The 18,525-nt window shown below is 37.6% G+C and overlaps 1 protein-coding gene across 1 annotated transcript in view; it reads left to right on the top strand.

Moving 5' to 3' along the window:
• The window catches only part of LOC140943647 (uncharacterized), a 41,861-nt gene that overhangs the window by 1,806 nt on the left and 21,530 nt on the right, over positions 1 to 18,525 (top strand). The window contains exons 4-19 of the mRNA XM_073392768.1: positions 698 to 930; positions 2,350 to 2,434; positions 2,843 to 2,999; positions 5,642 to 5,838; positions 6,685 to 6,972; positions 7,783 to 8,076; positions 9,342 to 9,495; positions 9,891 to 10,084; positions 10,306 to 10,605; positions 10,872 to 11,165; positions 11,909 to 12,065; positions 13,898 to 14,094; positions 15,374 to 15,658; positions 16,631 to 16,924; positions 17,639 to 17,798; positions 18,337 to 18,524. Coding sequence (XP_073248869.1) covers positions 698 to 930; positions 2,350 to 2,434; positions 2,843 to 2,999; positions 5,642 to 5,838; positions 6,685 to 6,972; positions 7,783 to 8,076; positions 9,342 to 9,495; positions 9,891 to 10,084; positions 10,306 to 10,605; positions 10,872 to 11,165; positions 11,909 to 12,065; positions 13,898 to 14,094; positions 15,374 to 15,658; positions 16,631 to 16,924; positions 17,639 to 17,798; positions 18,337 to 18,524 — 3,477 coding nt within the window. The remainder of the gene's footprint in view (positions 1 to 697; positions 931 to 2,349; positions 2,435 to 2,842; positions 3,000 to 5,641; positions 5,839 to 6,684; positions 6,973 to 7,782; positions 8,077 to 9,341; positions 9,496 to 9,890; positions 10,085 to 10,305; positions 10,606 to 10,871; positions 11,166 to 11,908; positions 12,066 to 13,897; positions 14,095 to 15,373; positions 15,659 to 16,630; positions 16,925 to 17,638; positions 17,799 to 18,336; position 18,525) is intronic.

Raw genomic sequence — 18,525 nt, forward strand, 5'->3', positions numbered from 1 at the left:
TATAAACAGCAACCCCATTTACCCACAAAGCGAACACTGCCGAGAAGGCTGAAAAGCCGCCGATACGTTCACAGTTTGTTTTAGCTTGGGAGGTGTGGCTTTCCAGTAAAAAGGCTTTTCATTAACCTAGTTCATGTGTATAGCTGATTCACTAAAGGTTGCTTTTAGGCATTGGGAAGCTATTCTTTGGTGGTCACTAAAGCAAATCATTGCATTGTACCATACGCCTAAAGGGCCAATGGCCAATTACCATTGTCCAATGTCCAAAATTACCAATGTCCAATTACTTTTTTTTTTTTATAATAGGCACATAGGAGATTACTTAGCGGAAATATAGAGGCGATAGGAGCAGTAACTTTTTCAATAACCCGGCTTTAATTAATGTTGTCATGTTTATAGCGCTCGGTCTTTTAAGTCCCTTAAGACTCCTTTGAGTTGTAAACGATGGTATGGACCCAATGCAAAAATGGCTGCTAGATTAATATTCTTTTGTTTAAATTAAAATGAGCCTGACTAGCTTCGCTTTAGTTAATGTGTTCTTTTGAATTTTGTACTGGAGAACGGGGCTAGTCAGGCTAATTTTAATTCCAGATGGAAACTCAAGATCTCTCATTTCTTAGTGTTTCCTAGCATTCATCATTATGATCATGATCACCATCATCTTCATCATCATTTATTTATTTATTTTTCTTCACAGGAAAATATTTCTATATTGAAGCTTCGTATCATGCATTTCGTGAAAATGCAAAGCTGACCTTTGCGGTGCCTAGAAATAAAGCTTCATGTTGCTTAAAATTCTTCTATCACATGTATGGATCAACAATGGGAACTCTAAATGTTTTCAGTGGAAATAATAAAATTTTCACCAAGTCAGGAAATCAGGGAAACTACTGGAAAAGAGTCACCCAAACAGTCTACCTCAGTGATATGGTAAATCGATGTGTAAACTGATAATGTTGATATAAGTAATGATTTAATTAATATTCTACAGGAAAGGAAGGAGGGATAGGGCGGCGCCAAACAATCTCCCCCGAACCTCGCATTCGCGGTTCCCTCCCTATTTACATGACTGCAACGCATCCCTTTTTCTGCTGCGAGATACTGAGCATTGTTGCGTAAATTCCCAAATTTCTCTCGCTTCCCATGCATCTTTTAAATCTCCTTCTCCCCCCTCTACTTCCTGTACTCCTTCGTCTCTATGAATGCTGTAATACAAAATCGATTGTGGGGTCTCTTTTTTTTTTTTTTTTTTTGCATTAGGGGGGAGGTGCGTGTGTTGCAGGTTGGTCCACGGCGGCCATGTTTGTATACAAAAAAAAGTCTGTGGGAATTGGACTCTTTTCACATGTTAAAACTTTCTTTCATTCCAAGCAATTTGAAAAGCTGCTGACCACGTGACTGAAAACGATCTGTAGATCATGGGCAACGACCAATCACAGCGTGCGTAGCATTCACATCATTGTATAAATACCATTATTCTATTGTTTTAATAGCCAGTTTGTTTAAAAGCAACAAGGTTCTTACATCTTACTTTGTATTTGACAGAGAAACGATGCGATGTAGTCCGAAAATGGTGCGATATAAAATAGAAATGTCGTGATTTAGAACATGAATGAAGCGATTTAGAACAGATGTGACATGGAGCAAAACAAAATAGTGTGATTCGTGAATAAATCAAACTGTTGAAAGCCAATCAGATAACAGTGATTTCAAAATCGATATTTAACAATTAATGAATAAGGCTGAGTATCTTATAAAGAAGTATGGAGATCGAGGAGGGTGTTATCCGTCGAGGCCGTAGGCCGAGGCAGATAACACCCTCCAAGACCTCCATAATTCTTCGTATGATACGAAAGCCGAATTCAATAATTGTGTTATTATTCAAAATGATTCCTAGTTTAAAAACATAACCAAGACAATCTTATCTGCATCGATGTTAAGTTTATTCCAAATAGCAGATGTCGCCCTCCGAGCTGTCTTCTTGCTGTTTTTGCAATGTTTTTAGCCATTATTGAAACGAGTGAAGTGTCCGCAATTTTAGTTTTTACAACGAAAACAACTCAACCTCGTCCCCAGGTCTTCATGGTTAATGGTGCATTAACCTGTAGAAGGCTGCATTTTTGACGTCATTTCCTCTTTAAACACAAAATTCTACCAAATTTGGTCATCAGTAACTGTTTATGGTGAATTATGCGTGTGCTTTTAGCCAATCAGAATTGTGGAAATATTTTGAATGAATTATAAAATAAAATAAAATATAAAATCGATGCAGAAGCGAGAGAAACCGTACTGAATTGGTGGTTCTCTGTCGTTTCTTTGCTGTTATTAATTGTGACCGCATCCTTCCAGGTGACGTTCGAAGGAATAAGGGGACTATCGTTTAAAAGTGACATTGCAATCGATGATGTGTCAATTTCTTACAGAAGCTGTCCAGGTTAGAATACTGTCAGAATAATTTGTCAGTGGTAAAACAGCTCTAGGTTTAATTCAATTTTCACTTACCAAGGAAATTGAAGGTTTTTAGTTTTGTAGCTGAACATTTTTTGCAGAGTTACCAATTTGGTAAGGGATGTATTTGCCAACTCGTTCTTTTGCGTAAATGTTTCTTGCTTGGCAGCTTTAATCAAACATTTTTTTTTTTAATTAAATCTTACTCCGCACAATATTTATTCTGAATTGAGCATTTTATTGCACGATTATTGTCGGCGGTTTCCTCACCCGAAGTTAGATGAACATAAACATCCCTAAGAGAACAAGAACGTGATACAGTTGCAAATCAAATATGTCACCCATCTCTTATTAAAGAGACACTTTCATGATTCAGCTTTATTTTATTGTTTAGGCTGTGGTGGTTTCTTGAATGAGACGTCTGGGGTGTTGTATAAAGCAAATGGCGGAGACGAAGCTGAAGAGCGCTGCATCTGGAAAATGGGCAAGGCTGGAGTGAGGGACGCAGTTGCAATTTTCACATTCGAAACGATTTACCTCCGCTATTGCAGGTAATAAAAAGCTTTGTGTGATTACAAGAGATGCTCAAACGTACAACTTCACTTGTAGAACCACTCGACTGCTCTTAAACTTATCCTGCAAAGGCCCTGAAGGACATTTGTGCCTTATTTCCTGTAATCATATACCGCGGTCTAAACTCCGCTGTATGCGCCATGTTATGCTCAATAAAACAATCAAAATTGTCCTTTCATTTGCGCTTGACTTAGGGCCTGTTTACATGGAGGTAGGGGACCCCAGTTAGGTGAGGTAACATGTGGCAGGTTACCCCACCTATCAAATTATAATGAGAGATTATATAGGCAGGCGGGTTACCTCACCTACCTGGGGTCCCCAAGCTCCATGTAAACAGGCCCTCAATTTGATTAGGTTTTCATGACAGGTGGGGTGACCTCACGTATCTGGGGTCCCCCACCTTCATGTAAACAGGCCCTAGCTTATTAGAAGAAATTGTTGCGTTCTCCTTTCTGTTACTTGCATTGTATTATGTTTGTATTGTGTCGTGGGATTAGTTTGGAATTTAATCATGTTATAAAAGTTTACTGTAACAACAACAACAACAACAACAACAACAACAATAATAATAATAATAATCAATGAAAATACGTTATTAAAATCTTATAAAAAGCTGCACACAAAACCTCAGTAAAATATTCATAAAAACCTCATTAATAATAATAATAATAATAATGATAATGATAATGATAATAATAATAATAATAATAATAATAATAATAATAATAATAATTTTTAATAATAATGCCATATAACCACAGAATGTAAGAAGTTAGCTCAAAAACAATATAAGAAATAGAGGCACGATCAAGTTGGAAACTCCAAAATTACAATCTGCTGTGCAACGAAACTTGGTACGATCATTCTCCAGAGGCAGTGATGGAAGATGACCAAGTGAACTTATTTTGAGATTTTAGAATTCGAACGAATAACCATTTAGGTCATAAAAGGCCCGATAAAGTCGTATTGGAAAAGAAGAGCAGAGTGTGCCAAACCATCAATGTAATATGTAGATACATACTTTATTGTTACCTCCCCAAAGGGGCTTTTCAGGAACAACGATTTTACATTATTTATAATAACTAATTACAACACTTAATCTAATACTAATTACAGTGTTAGCTAATTTGCCCTTTTGTATGTCGTTTTGATACCCGAATTGCGGAAAAAGAACGAGAGAAGGTCGACCACTACTAGGACTTAAAAAAGTGGAAATACAAAAAAAAAAAATGCGGAGCTGCGAAAGCGTATCTGTTATTCCAGTTGTAATTGGGGCACTTGGGGCAGTGACCAAGATAGGAACACCTGGGTTCTTAAACTTGCTCTAGGAAGTCTGCTTGTTAGGAACAGCAAAGATCTTAAGAAGGATCCTAGACATCTAAGGCTATAGGTAATAACTTGATGACCTAGGAATACGTAACCACCGATGCAACTAGTCGTGTGAGATATGAAAAAAAAAGAAAAAAATGATAGTAATAACAACAATAGTAATAATAACAGTAACAATAATAATAATAATAATAATAATAATAATAATAATAATAATAATAATAATAATAATAATAATAATAATAACGATAGTGATAATGATGTCGTGGATCATAGAAACGATGATGATGACGATAATGATAACTTATGATAGGCGAGTTACAACCTTTTTCATGCCAAAATGGTGAGTAAACTGATCTACAAGCCACTAAAAAACCTTTTCTTCTTGGTTTTCTTCCTCTTTGCTCGTTATATAACTTTCCGAGCATATTATGTTCATCGCCTTAGCGCGATTTCCGTATGACCTTGAAATGAAAACGCGTGAACAAAACACAAAGAACAAACGAACAGAAAGAGAGCGATTTGGTTTATCGAATGCATACAAAAGCACATGGCTTTTGGTTGATTAAGCGAACGCTCGGATATATATATATTTATTGTATAAACACCAATGAAATACCAAGTGAGCTTTCGCGCGAAAACTTGATATCTTCACAGGTGAAAATATCACCTTCGCTATGGCTTCATAATAAACTTCACCTTTCAGACCAAAAAACTATTTCAATAAGATGGTTTGGTATTTCATCATCATATAATAAATAGAACATTACATGGTCACTTGGAGATACGAAATTTCTCTTCTCGTGTTGAAAAAAATATTTCACTTGTTCGCTGCGGTCACTCGTGAAATATTTTTCAACACTCGAAGAGAAATTTCATATCCCCGCGCGGCCATGTAATATCCTCCATATAAACAACAACAAAACAAAGCAAAACAAAAATAAAACAAACAAACAAACAGAAAAAAAAAATCATGCCCGTAAACTTTCTAGAAATCAGTCGATACGTTTTGACGTCATACTGCAACAAGATTGGCCAATCGAACAATGCCTCCTCCATATTATTGGTTTTCTTTGGCCGGAAAACGAAGAGTCCATGTTCTGATCTTTTCACCCATTGGCTGATAAAACAAATAACGAACATTTACCGAAAACATGTTTCAAAGTCAGGAAAACTCGGTCTAGCAATTCAAATAACAAATTAAACAATTTAATTTAAACGAAGATCTACACTCTATCCTACCCATTTTTAACAAGGCCCTTCTTTGCCATTTTTTTTTTCTTTCATTTAGTGAACACCTCATGCTAATTACACCAGATGGCTCCAAGATCTTCAACCAGGGAGGCTGCAATTCTTCTCACCCCGCTGGCACTTCTCTTGAAGTTCCATTTGGAGACGCAGAACACCTCATACTAGATATTTCTCTTGAATATAGATGGAGCGTGGTTAACGTCAAGTACAGCATAGTCGGTCAAACACTTGACTCAGGTTTGTAACCCATGGCATACCACACATGTATACGTGCATAATAATGAATACAAAATCCATCATATATAGCTTATCATTTCCAAAATTTCGTTAACCTATCACTCCGATAGAGATCATTTTACGTTTCTGGGAAACTGCCCACCTACCCCTCCCCTAAACTAACATTTTGCCCTAAGTAAGAACTAAGCGTTAATGTTGGTTTAGGGGAGAGGTAGGTGGGCAGTTTCACAGACACGTAAAATAATCACTTATTCATTTTCCTTCGAAGAAAAGGTTATAGTTAAGTTGAGGGGACTGTTGTTCAGCATAAATCCATTTCAAAGAGCTTTGTTTTCATTTTTATTCACTTCATTTACGATTGGATGATAAAGATTACATATAACGTAAATACACGATCGAGTAAAAGAAGAATAGAAACGGCACAATATTAACACAAGGTAATTACAGTGTATGTTAAAGCTCTTTTAAGTTAACAAACACAGAAAAATGCGGTCTGTGAAAAGATGCTCTAGAAAAGCGTACTCGAAAACTTCTCAATTTATGCTATTCATAGGGGGTATTTCTATCTGTACCTTGCAGTTGATGTTTAACTCTAAACAGGCAGGGGTTGAGCTATTTTCAGTACAAAAGCTCTATGGTAAAGCTCCCATGAAGTAATCTTTCCGCGCATAGTACAGGTCTACAATACCACGGAATACGAAAAGCATGCCATTGTGATTTATTCAACTGCGAGGATCATTTCCACTTCATATCTTTATCCGCAGTTCAAATTATGCGTTATTTCATATATTTCTATTCAGGCATTTTAATATTAAAATATTATTATCATTTATTTTATATTCTAAGCGGAAACTGTCTCCTCCTGGAATATAACAGTATCCGGTATAACCTCATCTTCAGCGAAGGTATATTGGCCAAACCTTCCACTGCCGCAGTCTGTCAGTTACTATTTGGTAAGGTTCAAGGAGCTCTCCAACAACGTCAGTAGGCTTTTTAAAGCCAATAGCAACTCCTATTACACTAACCTGCTCAGGGATTTTACAGGCTATGAAGTCCACGTGTTCGCTGTCACGTCAAGCGGAGAGAATGCTACATACGCGAGCAATGCAGTCTCCATAGTAACGGCAGAAGGAGGTAAGGACCTCCACCAGCGTATAACCACCAATGACGATTCTTCAGCAAAAACACAAGACATTACCACAGGGTGCATATCATGAAAAATCAAGTCACCCGCGGATAATTCTGACACTTGTCACAGCTACAACACTCATCACGGTCACAACACTCGTTACAGTCACAACACTCGCCATAGCCAAAATACTTGTCAAAATCAAAACACTCGTCAGATTTACAACACTCAGCGTCACAACACTCGTCAGAGCCACAGTACTCGTCATTCAGTGTTCAACATATTCCTGCATTGGTGTGAAAACAGCAGCATTGAGGAGCTGTAATCGGTCTGTGTCGGTCTTCGGCTTAAATCATATTTGAAATGTTTATCAGGTTTTACAGGCCAGAAATCCTAATAAAAGCCAGAAAATGCACGATCCAGAAAGTCCACACTCTGTTATAGGAAGTACCAGAAATACAAATAGCACTATGCTACTATACTGATTAGCTCAGTTGGTTGGCGACAAAACTTTCGGGATTTTAAAAGAACTAAGAAGATCTTTTTGTTGTTGTTGTTTTTTTGTGACATTTGCTTAAATAGACATCTGCAAAACTTTTGGGAAGGTTAAAACCCTGTTTTCCTAAGCTACTCTGTGTTGGCATTACCACAAATCAGTCTGGCTGTAAAACCATTGTTTCCATAATTGACTCCGTGAAGATGAAAAGAAAAGAATTCTAAAAGACCATTACATTGAAACCCTTATCTTACTGTCAGCAGGAACTAAGAACTAGCTGTTACCACCTCAATCCTCAAACTATCTACATTTCATTTAGTTCCCAGCCGTGCACCAACGAATGTCAGAGTTGAAAACCATGGATTGAATGAGTTCTTGGTCAGATGGGACCCCCTTGCTATCCAGTACGCCAATGGCCGCTTATTAGGATACAACGTATACTACAAAAGTATCCAGTACTACTATTCGGACAGCGTTGTAAGAGTTAACAACACAGATATACCGCGAGCAATTCTGCCGAATGTTCGGACTGGAGAACGTTACCAAATTTCAGTGGCTGCTTTCACTGTTGTTGGAACCGGACCGAGGTCATCCCTTGTCTATGAGACGAAAGGTAAATATGCCTTTCTCACTAGCTCATTAGGGTGACAATTTTAAGAACTGATTACTTATTATTAATCCTACCTTGTTAGGCAGTACCCATTTATTTCTGTTTTGTGTAGCGATGCTTATCCGGCCCAAAATTTGATTTGGCTTTCCAAAGATTTTGCCGGCTTTATAAATAACTTTGTGATTAAAAGTTAGCGCATTGAACGTGGAAAGAGCTACGCATACACTAGGGTTGTTCTTTCGCAAGGCAGGGTCGTTTTATCAGCCATTGGCTCTTATAAAAAGGAGCTCTGCGTAAATTATGACTTCAAGATTAATAATAATAATAATGATAATAATAATTTTTTAGAAGAAAAAATTTTATTGACAACAATGCTAACTATCAAAATCCTATTTACAATTAATTCGCTTGAAAAAAAGAAAAAAACTCTTCATTCAAAACACTATTTACAATTCCTGTCGATTTAAAAAGCACTTAATTTAGCTTAGAAAGAGTTAATTTAACTAAGAAAAATTTATTCGAATTAAAAACGTTTCATTTCAACTAAAAAAAAAAAAAAACTGTCAGCCTCTAAAATTCAAAAGTTTCTTTCAGTTGTTTAATAATAATAATAATAATAATAATAATAATAATAATAATAATAATAATAACAATAATAAATACAAATGGAAAAAATAAATTTAAAAAATTATATTTGCAACAATTTAAAAAAAATGAATAAAAGAGAAATTGCGTATATTTAGAAAAATCATAATTTGTTCGACGAATAAGGAAGCTACTAGGGTAAGTTACGTAAGTGTATTAATAAGAAAAACTAATGGCTAATGAATTCTAAGCTAAGAAGGTTCTTATAAATGGAGAACAATGTAGCTTCTTTTATTGATGTAGGTAAAATATTGAAAAGATCCCCACCTGTTTTATTAGCGTTGACTTAGGGCTCGTTACATGAATGTCGTCCCTTTGTCTTATCTTGTAAGTATGAATGGTGCGATTTCAAATAAAGAAGTGAGGAATTTATTAATTTACATTTGCCGAATTTTCCTTGTTTCTCCAAATCCACCCAGCCTAAAATTTTGAATGATTCTTGCACAAGAGTTTGTCTGTGGTGTATGATATGTTGCACAGATACTTTTGGAGACTAAATTAACCACCAAAATAAATGTGTCATTTTAGGAAAAAACGATGGGGAAATATAGTAAATTTCGTTCTCTAATATGCAATTACAGTCAGTTTAATTATCTTTCTTTTATGTATTGTCTTGCTTTAAGGTTGTGAAGGTTCTGTGAATCAGTCGTTTGGATGGCTAAATTTCACGCAATCGAGTTACAACACCCTCAACTGCAGTATTCAAATAAATGATGCAGGTGCAATTCAAGGAGTCGTCTTAGTCTCATTCAAATACATTTACCTCGGTTATTGCAGGTAAGCGGAATTATTCATTGTAGATCAGAAATCACGAAGGCAATGTAACACAAGGAAAAAGTCAAAGGAAATTGTCAAATCCAAGAACGTTTATTTCAATTATTTTTTATTGTTAAAGAAAAGTTGAAGAAAAACGATAGGGTTTAAAGTAGACATTTTATCGATCGTACATCAGTTTTATTAGCAGTTAAATATTATTTTGTGATGTAGGTGCTACGTCATAGCTAACCCACCCATCTTCACCACCAAGAAACTATTTTAGGATTCATGTTTTTCTCTTAATTAAATATTCACATGATTTTGTCTTAATTGCTTTGATTTCCTTGCCAGTTTTCTAATAATAATTAGTCGCGTTCACAAAGCATTTGAGTCGCCTCATTTCTCATTCTCTGCAGCGAGTTTATCAAGATTTATGACAACACTGGCAACGAGGTTTTCCGTCGAAGAGGTTGTGATCCGTCTACTAGCGGACAGTCGGTAGAACTTCCCTTTTGCGAAGGGAGTAGCATAACATTGGCGGTCTCTCTTTCATACCGATATAGCTACGCAAGAATTCAATACACAGTGTTAGACAAAGCCCAAGACTCAGGTAACAAGACCCTATTACAAGTTTGCTGGAAAAGTACTTGAAAAGTGAAAAAAAAAAGTGCTGAGGAAAGGTTACACCTCTTTCTCAGCTCTCTTAAAGTACTCTAGTGGGAGTAGGAAGTATCGCACACGTCCGAGGATATGTTTAAGGGAACTGATAAATTACATGTACTTTACAAAATAAATGTTTGACAGTATTTTTCTTTGATTATTCATCCACAGCACAAGTTGTGCCTTCATGGAATGTTACCATCACCAGCAAGACATCATCATCATTGACAGTACGGTGGTCAAACTTCCCTTCAAGTGTTCCAATCCAGAGTTTTTTAGTGAAGTATAAGCAAAAAAGTTCAAACGTCAGCTTGATCTACCACGTCTCACGTTGGTATAACTCACACTACACTGGGAATATACTTAAAGGGTACACTTTTTACGAGGTCAATGTCGTTGCCCTAGCGAATAGTTTGGGGAATAGGACACTGTACTCCAGTGAGGCAATAACTGCAAGAACTAACGAAGGAGGTAAATATGCCAAAACATAACAAACAAACGAACAAACAAAAATCAATAACGTAAGATAAAACAGCAAAACATACCAGTCAGCCCATACGATGCTCGAATTAAAAAGAGAGTTTAACTGCAGTTTCTTGTTGTAGAGATCAGGTGTCACTTGCACATTAGGTACCCCTGTGAACCATTTTAAGGTTTTTTTTTTATTTTTATGTTTCTCCTTTTGTTCGTACCTTCTCACCAATACCGTCATTTTGCTAATTTGCTGATTTTCACAGTACCCAGCGTTGCACCTTCGGGCTTACGAGTTTCTAGGCTGCAGTTCAGTGAATTAAAGGTGCAATGGAATCCAATACCTCAGCACAGTGTAAATGGGCGACTGCTGGGATATGTAGTCATCTACCAAGAGTATCCCTATTGGTATAGCACCCAAAAAGTCAACACTAGTAGCCCAGATGTCAATATGCTGGTGTTGAGTGGTTTGAAAGCAGCACATTCCTACAGAGTGTGGGTGGCTGGGTTCACACGCGCAGGAACTGGACCTCAGTCATCTCCATATTACGTCACAACTGGTAAATTGAACAAATCGACGTAACATGACGTCAGAAAGTGCAAAACTGAATTAGTACCACAGTGGAATAGTTTCATAGCCTGCATGAACACGTCTCCTATTTCCTTTGTGGTTTCACTGCAAAGCTTTGAACATTTTGACGTCATTTGTTAATTTTACAATAACATTGGCTGTCTTAAACTTGCATTCAGTAAACTGCGAGCGAGAGACTAAAAAAATAAATTGCGTCATCATGACGTCATTTTCATGGTCCACACTCAAACGTTTCAAATGTCGTTCCGAACTCTATTGGTAAATAAGAAATATATTAGAATAATTTTAGAAGTTGTTGTTGTTGTTGTTTTTTTTACTTTTATTTATTGTTTTCGACAATGTGCTATAGTCGTTTTGCGGTCGAGGCAGCTTAGCCCGGCAGAATCATGACGTTTCAAACAGACTTCATATAGCATAGTTCTCGACCAAAGATCGCTTTGTTACTATAGACTACTCTATAGACTACTGACTACTTACAACAAAGGCATGAAATACAGCATTAAGATATACCATACACTGTACCTATTGTTCCTGAGGAATATTATATTTTATAATAACCCACTCATATTTACGACTTATATAAACTGGTCCTGGCACATGGTTAGCAAGATCGCAGTGTGTTTGGAATTATTTAACTAACTGAAATGAAAGCAGTAGAAGGTTAAATTTGATCCAGCAACTAAATTTTTTTTATTTCTTGCTGTCAATTAGATTGCGGAGGATACACAAATCGGTCTTTTGGCCGCCTGGAGACTGGTTCCGACAGGGGCTCGAGCTATATGACATGCACTTTTGTGGTTGGCAGAGGGGGCATAAATCAGGCAGTTGCACTAGTGTGGATAGGAGATCTGTATTTGTCATATTACAGGTACTGAGTCGTATTGAGTGAAATTACTAACTCTGATTACTTGACACGATTCTTCTATTCTATAGAGAGGAGAACTGTCACGTTGCCAAAGTAGCAAAAATTCTGGATCACAAGATCGTGCTTAAGCAAGGACGACGGCGACAATAACTAGAACGGCAGACAAAAAAAAAACAACTTTCTAATTTCACGCGCCCGCTCTATGGGGTTGGTGAACACAGCACATAAAATTTTAAACTCAGAGACGGTACTTTCTGATTTAATCCCAGAGAATTTAGCTAACTTACCTAATTAAACGAAACTGAATATAGAGAATACTTCATGGAAAGTGCTGGCGTACGGTATTTACTCACGAGTTGCTCACTCGTTCGATTTCTGATACAAAAACAACGAGTGTGTAAATACCGTACGAAGCACTTTACATGTGGTATTGTGTTTATTGTATACATACTGAGACATTCATCATTTTGGTGGCCTTTTTATTTTAAATTTTTCCAAAATGCTTAAATTTGCCGCTACACACCACGAAATAACAATGAAATCAAAGTAACAGCTTTTTAGTAGAAACGTTTCTTAAAAACATAAATGACGGTAAGGATATGAGGTATTCCAAGAACTACAAGTAATCTTAACTGTTTGTTCTGAATGTACAATTGAAAATGAGTGCTATTAAGTAAAATGGCCGGTTTCAATATCAGCTTAAGCTTATAAATGGAAGACAAAGTAGCTCCGACAAAAAGCACAACATAAGGTTACGTCTTGTTCTGTTTTTCCTCTTCCGCTGTTGTTTCACCGGCTCTCCACAGTTTTCTTTATCGACAGTGAAACAAAGGAAACTATTCCACTCCATTTCTGAAATGTTTTTCACTTTTTTAACGAGAAAAAACTCTTTCAGAAAAACTTTTCTCCTCGAATGTGTGCGCAGCGGCGCTCAGCAAGCTGCAAGAAAAGGCGGGAATTTTGGCGCGAAACTCACACACCCCTGTGGCTTCTGATTGGACGTATCATTTTTTCACACGTGAAAACCATAGTTCACTACTCTGACTGGCCAAAACTCATTTGCGTATCAAAATTTACAACACAACTTTTTGGTGAGTATTTCTCAGTATGTAATATATAATAAAATATCGTCGTTGAAGTTTAATTTGAAACAGTGCGAATTCACATGTTGTTTGGTTTGTTGTCATCTAAAAATTTTGCTACCGTGACGTGACGACTTCTCCTTTCTATTCTTGTCTTAATTAACCTCAGAAATCTCAAAGGGATCATGGATTATGTAATTTTGCAATGGAGGTTCGCTGAATTGATGCATCAGTGTCGTCAGTGTGTTTTAGGTCAAGTGTGGAAACTCTACTTGACCACGACCATGACGGCGGTGACATGGAGAACAAAACAAAACAGAAACAACAACAACAAAACAACTCTCCGGCTATGTTGATATACCCAAAAAAGTATTGTCGGGATTGAACTCTTTTCTTGTGTAAAAGCTTCCATTTGTTGCAAAAAATTAACATATATTTAGTTGATGACCACTTTTGAGTGAAAGTAAAGTAAAGTTTCAGTTCGTGTTTGCTCAATCTCCCTTCTTTTTTTGCATTTGTAGCCTATTCTTTATTTCCTTCCATCTTTTGACAATGCAATGGCCGTCTCCGCCAAGAAAGAGTTTTGAGATCTAGAATTTTTGCTACCATGGTAAAAAGACATGACCTTTCTTCTTTCTATTCTTTTCTTGACTATTAGGAAACATAACATAGAGGTTATAAAGTTTTTCTTTAAATAATTATGCACCTATTTGTTAGTATTTTTTATTTATTACGTTTTTCTTCGTGTTTTAGTGAATATGTCAAAATAATTGACGGAAATGGGTCACTGGTTTGGCATAAGTATGGATATTCTTATTCGCCTGATCTGCGATCTTTCGTTCAGGTTGGGTTCGAAAGTGCCGATAACATAACTGTTCAGATCTATTTATTAAGCAGCTACAGTCGATTCAAGCTTCAGTACGGAATTATAAAGCAAGGTCTTTTTTCAGGTTAGAATCTTTGCGTAGAGCTAATTGAATTAATTATATAGTCGTGTATAATTCTCTGATATATTGAGTTTTTTTGCGGGCCCCTTTTGTCACCAGCAATCCTAATTTCTAGGTTTGTTATTACGCATGCGTCGAATATATGTAGCCAGAATTCGTTTGCACTTCAACTAAAAATGTAGCCTGCGAAAACATCCGTTTCTCCTCGCTCTTCGCCGCTGGGGAGGTTTCGCGAGGAGAAACGTCTGCGACTCAGCGACAGAAATTCCATACTGATGACGTAAAATCTGTCCGGAATCCGGTCAGAAGCGCTGATTGGTCGACGGAGTAGTTACATTGTTTAAGCTATTGTTTATGAATGACAGACAAAAGACAAAAGGCCACAAAGGTCAAATGTAAACGCGAAGAATCTCTAACAAAGCTGTCAATATTTCTGGAATATAGTCTTCTCTAGAGGAAGCATTTGAGTTTTGCTGGAGCTCGTTGGCAGATGAACACAACACTTCACCAAAATCGACTAGAAGACACGCAAAATTGGACAAGTTTATGTTTGGAACCCCATGACTACCGGATTCATTATGTAAACATTGATTTGCGTCATCAGTATGGAATTTCTGTCGCTGAGTCGCAGACGTTCCTCCTCGCGAAACGTCCCCAGCGGCGAAGAGCGAGGAGAAACGGATGTTTTCGCAGGCTACTAAAAACGAACGGAATGGACAGAACACGTTTCGACCTTCTACCACTCGTAATCTGATAACGCGTTCCGACCATCTGTCTCGTGAAAGCTACGCAAAGCGCAGGGTTGGATCATGAGCAAAACCGCTTTGACCTTCGATCGCTGTCTCCCGCAATCCGTAACCTTTGGCTATTACTGGTACATTTGCGCCCTAGATACGCTGCCAAAAGCGAGCCAACAATGGTTTCCGCAACATTAATTTTTCCCAGCTAATTGAGAAGATTTGCAGGTGTTGCCTTTTATGTTATTACTTTCAATTAAATTTACTGGTCTATTTGCACTGATGCGCTTAGACGTTGCACAGCCTAAAAATACCCTGAGAAAAGCCCAGTACAGACAACTCTCGCCTGGCTGACACCCCTTTATAACGAACACCCCGATAATATGGACAGCAGTTAAATCCTATGAAAAAATATATTAAATAGGTCTGACTGAAATAAACTCCTGCAATTACGGACTCTCGCTAATGAGGACACCAATTCAAGGTCCCCACAGTGTCTCGTAAAGGTGTTTTATTTTCTTTGTATACGTAATTCAATCTCTCAGCTCTACCTGTCAACTGGAATCTGACCGTTGGCAACACCTCGAGAACTTCGATAACGATTCACTGGGAGAATTTATCACCGCTTATCAATAATACCGTACTCTATTATATCGCATACGCCCACGATGGTAACCTATCAAGTCCAGCGGTCGTTTCTGGAAATTTAAACACTTCGAACGTTATGGGACTGTTGCCTTACACTGAATATCAAGTAAGAATCATCGGAATAAACAGCCTTGGTCAGCCCTACAACAGCTCAAACGTCACAGCCCTAACAGAGGAAGGAGGCAAGTGAAGTATAACGTTACTTAAGTTAACGGCGCGCGTTTAGCCTTTCTTTGATAGCGCGCTTGAATTTTCAGATTTGTTGTGTATTGTAATTAATGGTGTGTCATGCTTGTAAAGGCCACTGACGGGGATGAATGCCGGTGAAATCGGTCGAAATGCGGGTGAAAGACAACAAAAACTACATTGTCAGGGTGCAAAGAAAATCACTTTTACAGCTTACCATTCGGGCAAGCTGAAGCTAGGATTTACTAGCACAGACGCCATTTCAACTAGCCCCAAAAGCTTTTTGACGACGGAAGAGTTGATTTCACAGTTCATCTGTTATTAAAATTCCTAAAAAAACATCACTTGCCAGACGGGCAAGTTAAAACAGAATTCACTAGCCCGATAGCAAAATCCACTGGCCCCGGGCTATCAGACACGACTTTCTTTGCACGCAGATTATTTTCCCTCTCCAGTTTATTTATGTTTTTGTCATGAGAGAAAAATATTGAATCTGATTGGGTGAGGGCAACGCAGTTTAAGTAAGCACAGTGCAATTAAATTATGGAATGTTATGCAAATATCGCAGAGAATGGATCACTGTGACTGGCTAATAAGCAATTTAAAAATAATTAGGGACCAATCAGCAGGTGCCGCAACGCATGCGCTATTTCGATAAGATTTAATTAGGATTGGTTTCTGGTACCAGCGTGCAGTTTCTAGGGTTTCGCTAGGTGGCCGTTATAAACACGTTCCATTAATTTTGACTGTATGTTATTTTTCCCCCTGCATATTATTAAAGGTTGATATTATAAGGAGGTGTCTCGCTCAATTTGGAATTTAATTACGTTACTCTCGTGCTTATTCCAAATGCTTAAACTGCATGAGCTCGTATTTTGTTACTTTTTTGATCCTTTTTTACACTCGTGTGCATCGCACGAGATCATACACCTATTTGAACTATAATTGATTGTCTGTGCTTGTGTTAGTCCCCAGTAGGGCACCGTCTAACGTAAGAGTGACTAACGTTCGGTTTGATCAAGTTAAAGTGCAGTGGGATCCACTCCCTCATCAATATGTTAATGGGCGTCTCCTTGGATACACAATCTACTATTATGAGGATTATTACTCGTACCTGAGTAAATCGGTTAGCACCAGCAATCCGTATGTTAACATTGTGATATTAAGAGGTCTCAAGACAGCAACTCGCTATTGGCTATCCGTAGCAGCCTTCACGTCCAAAGGTCCTGGAACCCAGTCCTATTGGCAGTCCACAACAACAGGTTATAGTTTACGTCATAATGCTGTCTTTTTTTTTGTCAATTTTAAAATTCTGATCGGTGTTAATCCCCTTGCTCTGATGAGTCTTCATTTCATACTCAATCTCAGCTATATATTTATAACTGTGAAAATGTGTACGCAGATAGAGCGATGAATTCAGAACAAATTTCCAAGGTTTTGCGAGCGCGGTATTTACATTGCGGTCAATAGACCTGTCATGTAGCGTAAAAAAAAAAAGAGTTATTTGGGGAGATGCTGCCTTCCGAATAGTCCGTGTATTAGAAAAAGAGTATTACTTCAATGTCTATGAGTTGCTCGAGAATTAAATTCTTGCTTTCGCAGGTAGCCCCCGTGCAAGCTCCGCGTTTTGGAAAGTAGCGAAAAGTCCTGCGAGAGCAGCACGGGGAAGGTGACTAACGTTTTCTCGTAGCTCGCTTCGCTTGCCATAAGTGAGAGCTTGCTAGCAGGCTATTTCGGTTACAGGCTGCCATTTTGGTGCTTATCCGTAGGGGACCAACATGGCGTCCCCATAGAAAGCTCGAATATCTCGCTTATGAAAAATTGTACTGGCTTAAATCTTGGCAAGGATCTTATTTATCTCGTTTCATTGCCCAGATTCTGGACAATATCTGTTAAAAGGTTTTGATTTCTTTCTTTTTTTATGGCATGACAACGAAAACCAGCAATAACAGGAGACATGCCGGTTTGATTTGCAGGTTGTGGAGGCAGCGTAAATGAATTGTTTGTAAACTTAGAAGTCGGCCGAAGATCGTACTATTCTTATTCGCTGTATTGCAATTGGAAAATTGGAAATGCAGGAGTCAGCCAAGCTGTTGCACTTGTGTCATTACCAGAACTGTATCTGTCGTATTCCAGGTAAGTGTAATACAGTTATGAACTGTCAATTAAAAATCATAGTAAATACCCGCGAGGCCCCAAAATCTAAACTGAATAGCGTAATCACTAGGCTTTGCTAACTTCCGTTCCGAATTTGTAATTAGCTCCTCGAGGTAGAGGTGGCAATAGTTTATGATAATCAATCATTAGCACTTGTTTAAAAAATGAAGATTTCCCACATGACATTGATATAAAAAATTATTAGGTCATATTCATGTTCCAAAAACTATCACTTTCAAAACGAGGCTAAGTGCGTGAGAATAAAAAAATATATTTTCATACCAATGACTTTGCACTTACACTTACTCTCGCTTTTAAACAGAAATGCCAGAACATTTAGGTACGGCCTGTCTTTGGATCACACCGGAAACGCAATACTAACAATAGCCCGTAATGATGACGTTATTCATGGCAATAACACAGTTGGCTTATTTACTTATAAAAATTAGACGCATAATTTATCAATTAGAAGTATCATTCTTAATTTTGTTTTTCTTTTTGTTGGATTTCTTTACAGTGAGTACATTAAGGTAATTGATGGCAATGGTATCACGGTTCTCAGTCGCTATGGATACTCGTCTGTCACTCAGAAAACTTTCAGAGAAGTTTCTTTTGGGAATTCTGGAAACATCACTGTCCAGATGTACCTGTGGCGGAGCTACAGTACCTTCAAGTTACAATTTGGAATATTAAAACAAGAATCAGG

This window comes from Porites lutea, chromosome 7 (genome assembly GCF_958299795.1).
Source record: "Porites lutea chromosome 7, jaPorLute2.1, whole genome shotgun sequence".
Classification (NCBI taxonomy): Eukaryota; Metazoa; Cnidaria; class Anthozoa; order Scleractinia; family Poritidae; genus Porites; species Porites lutea.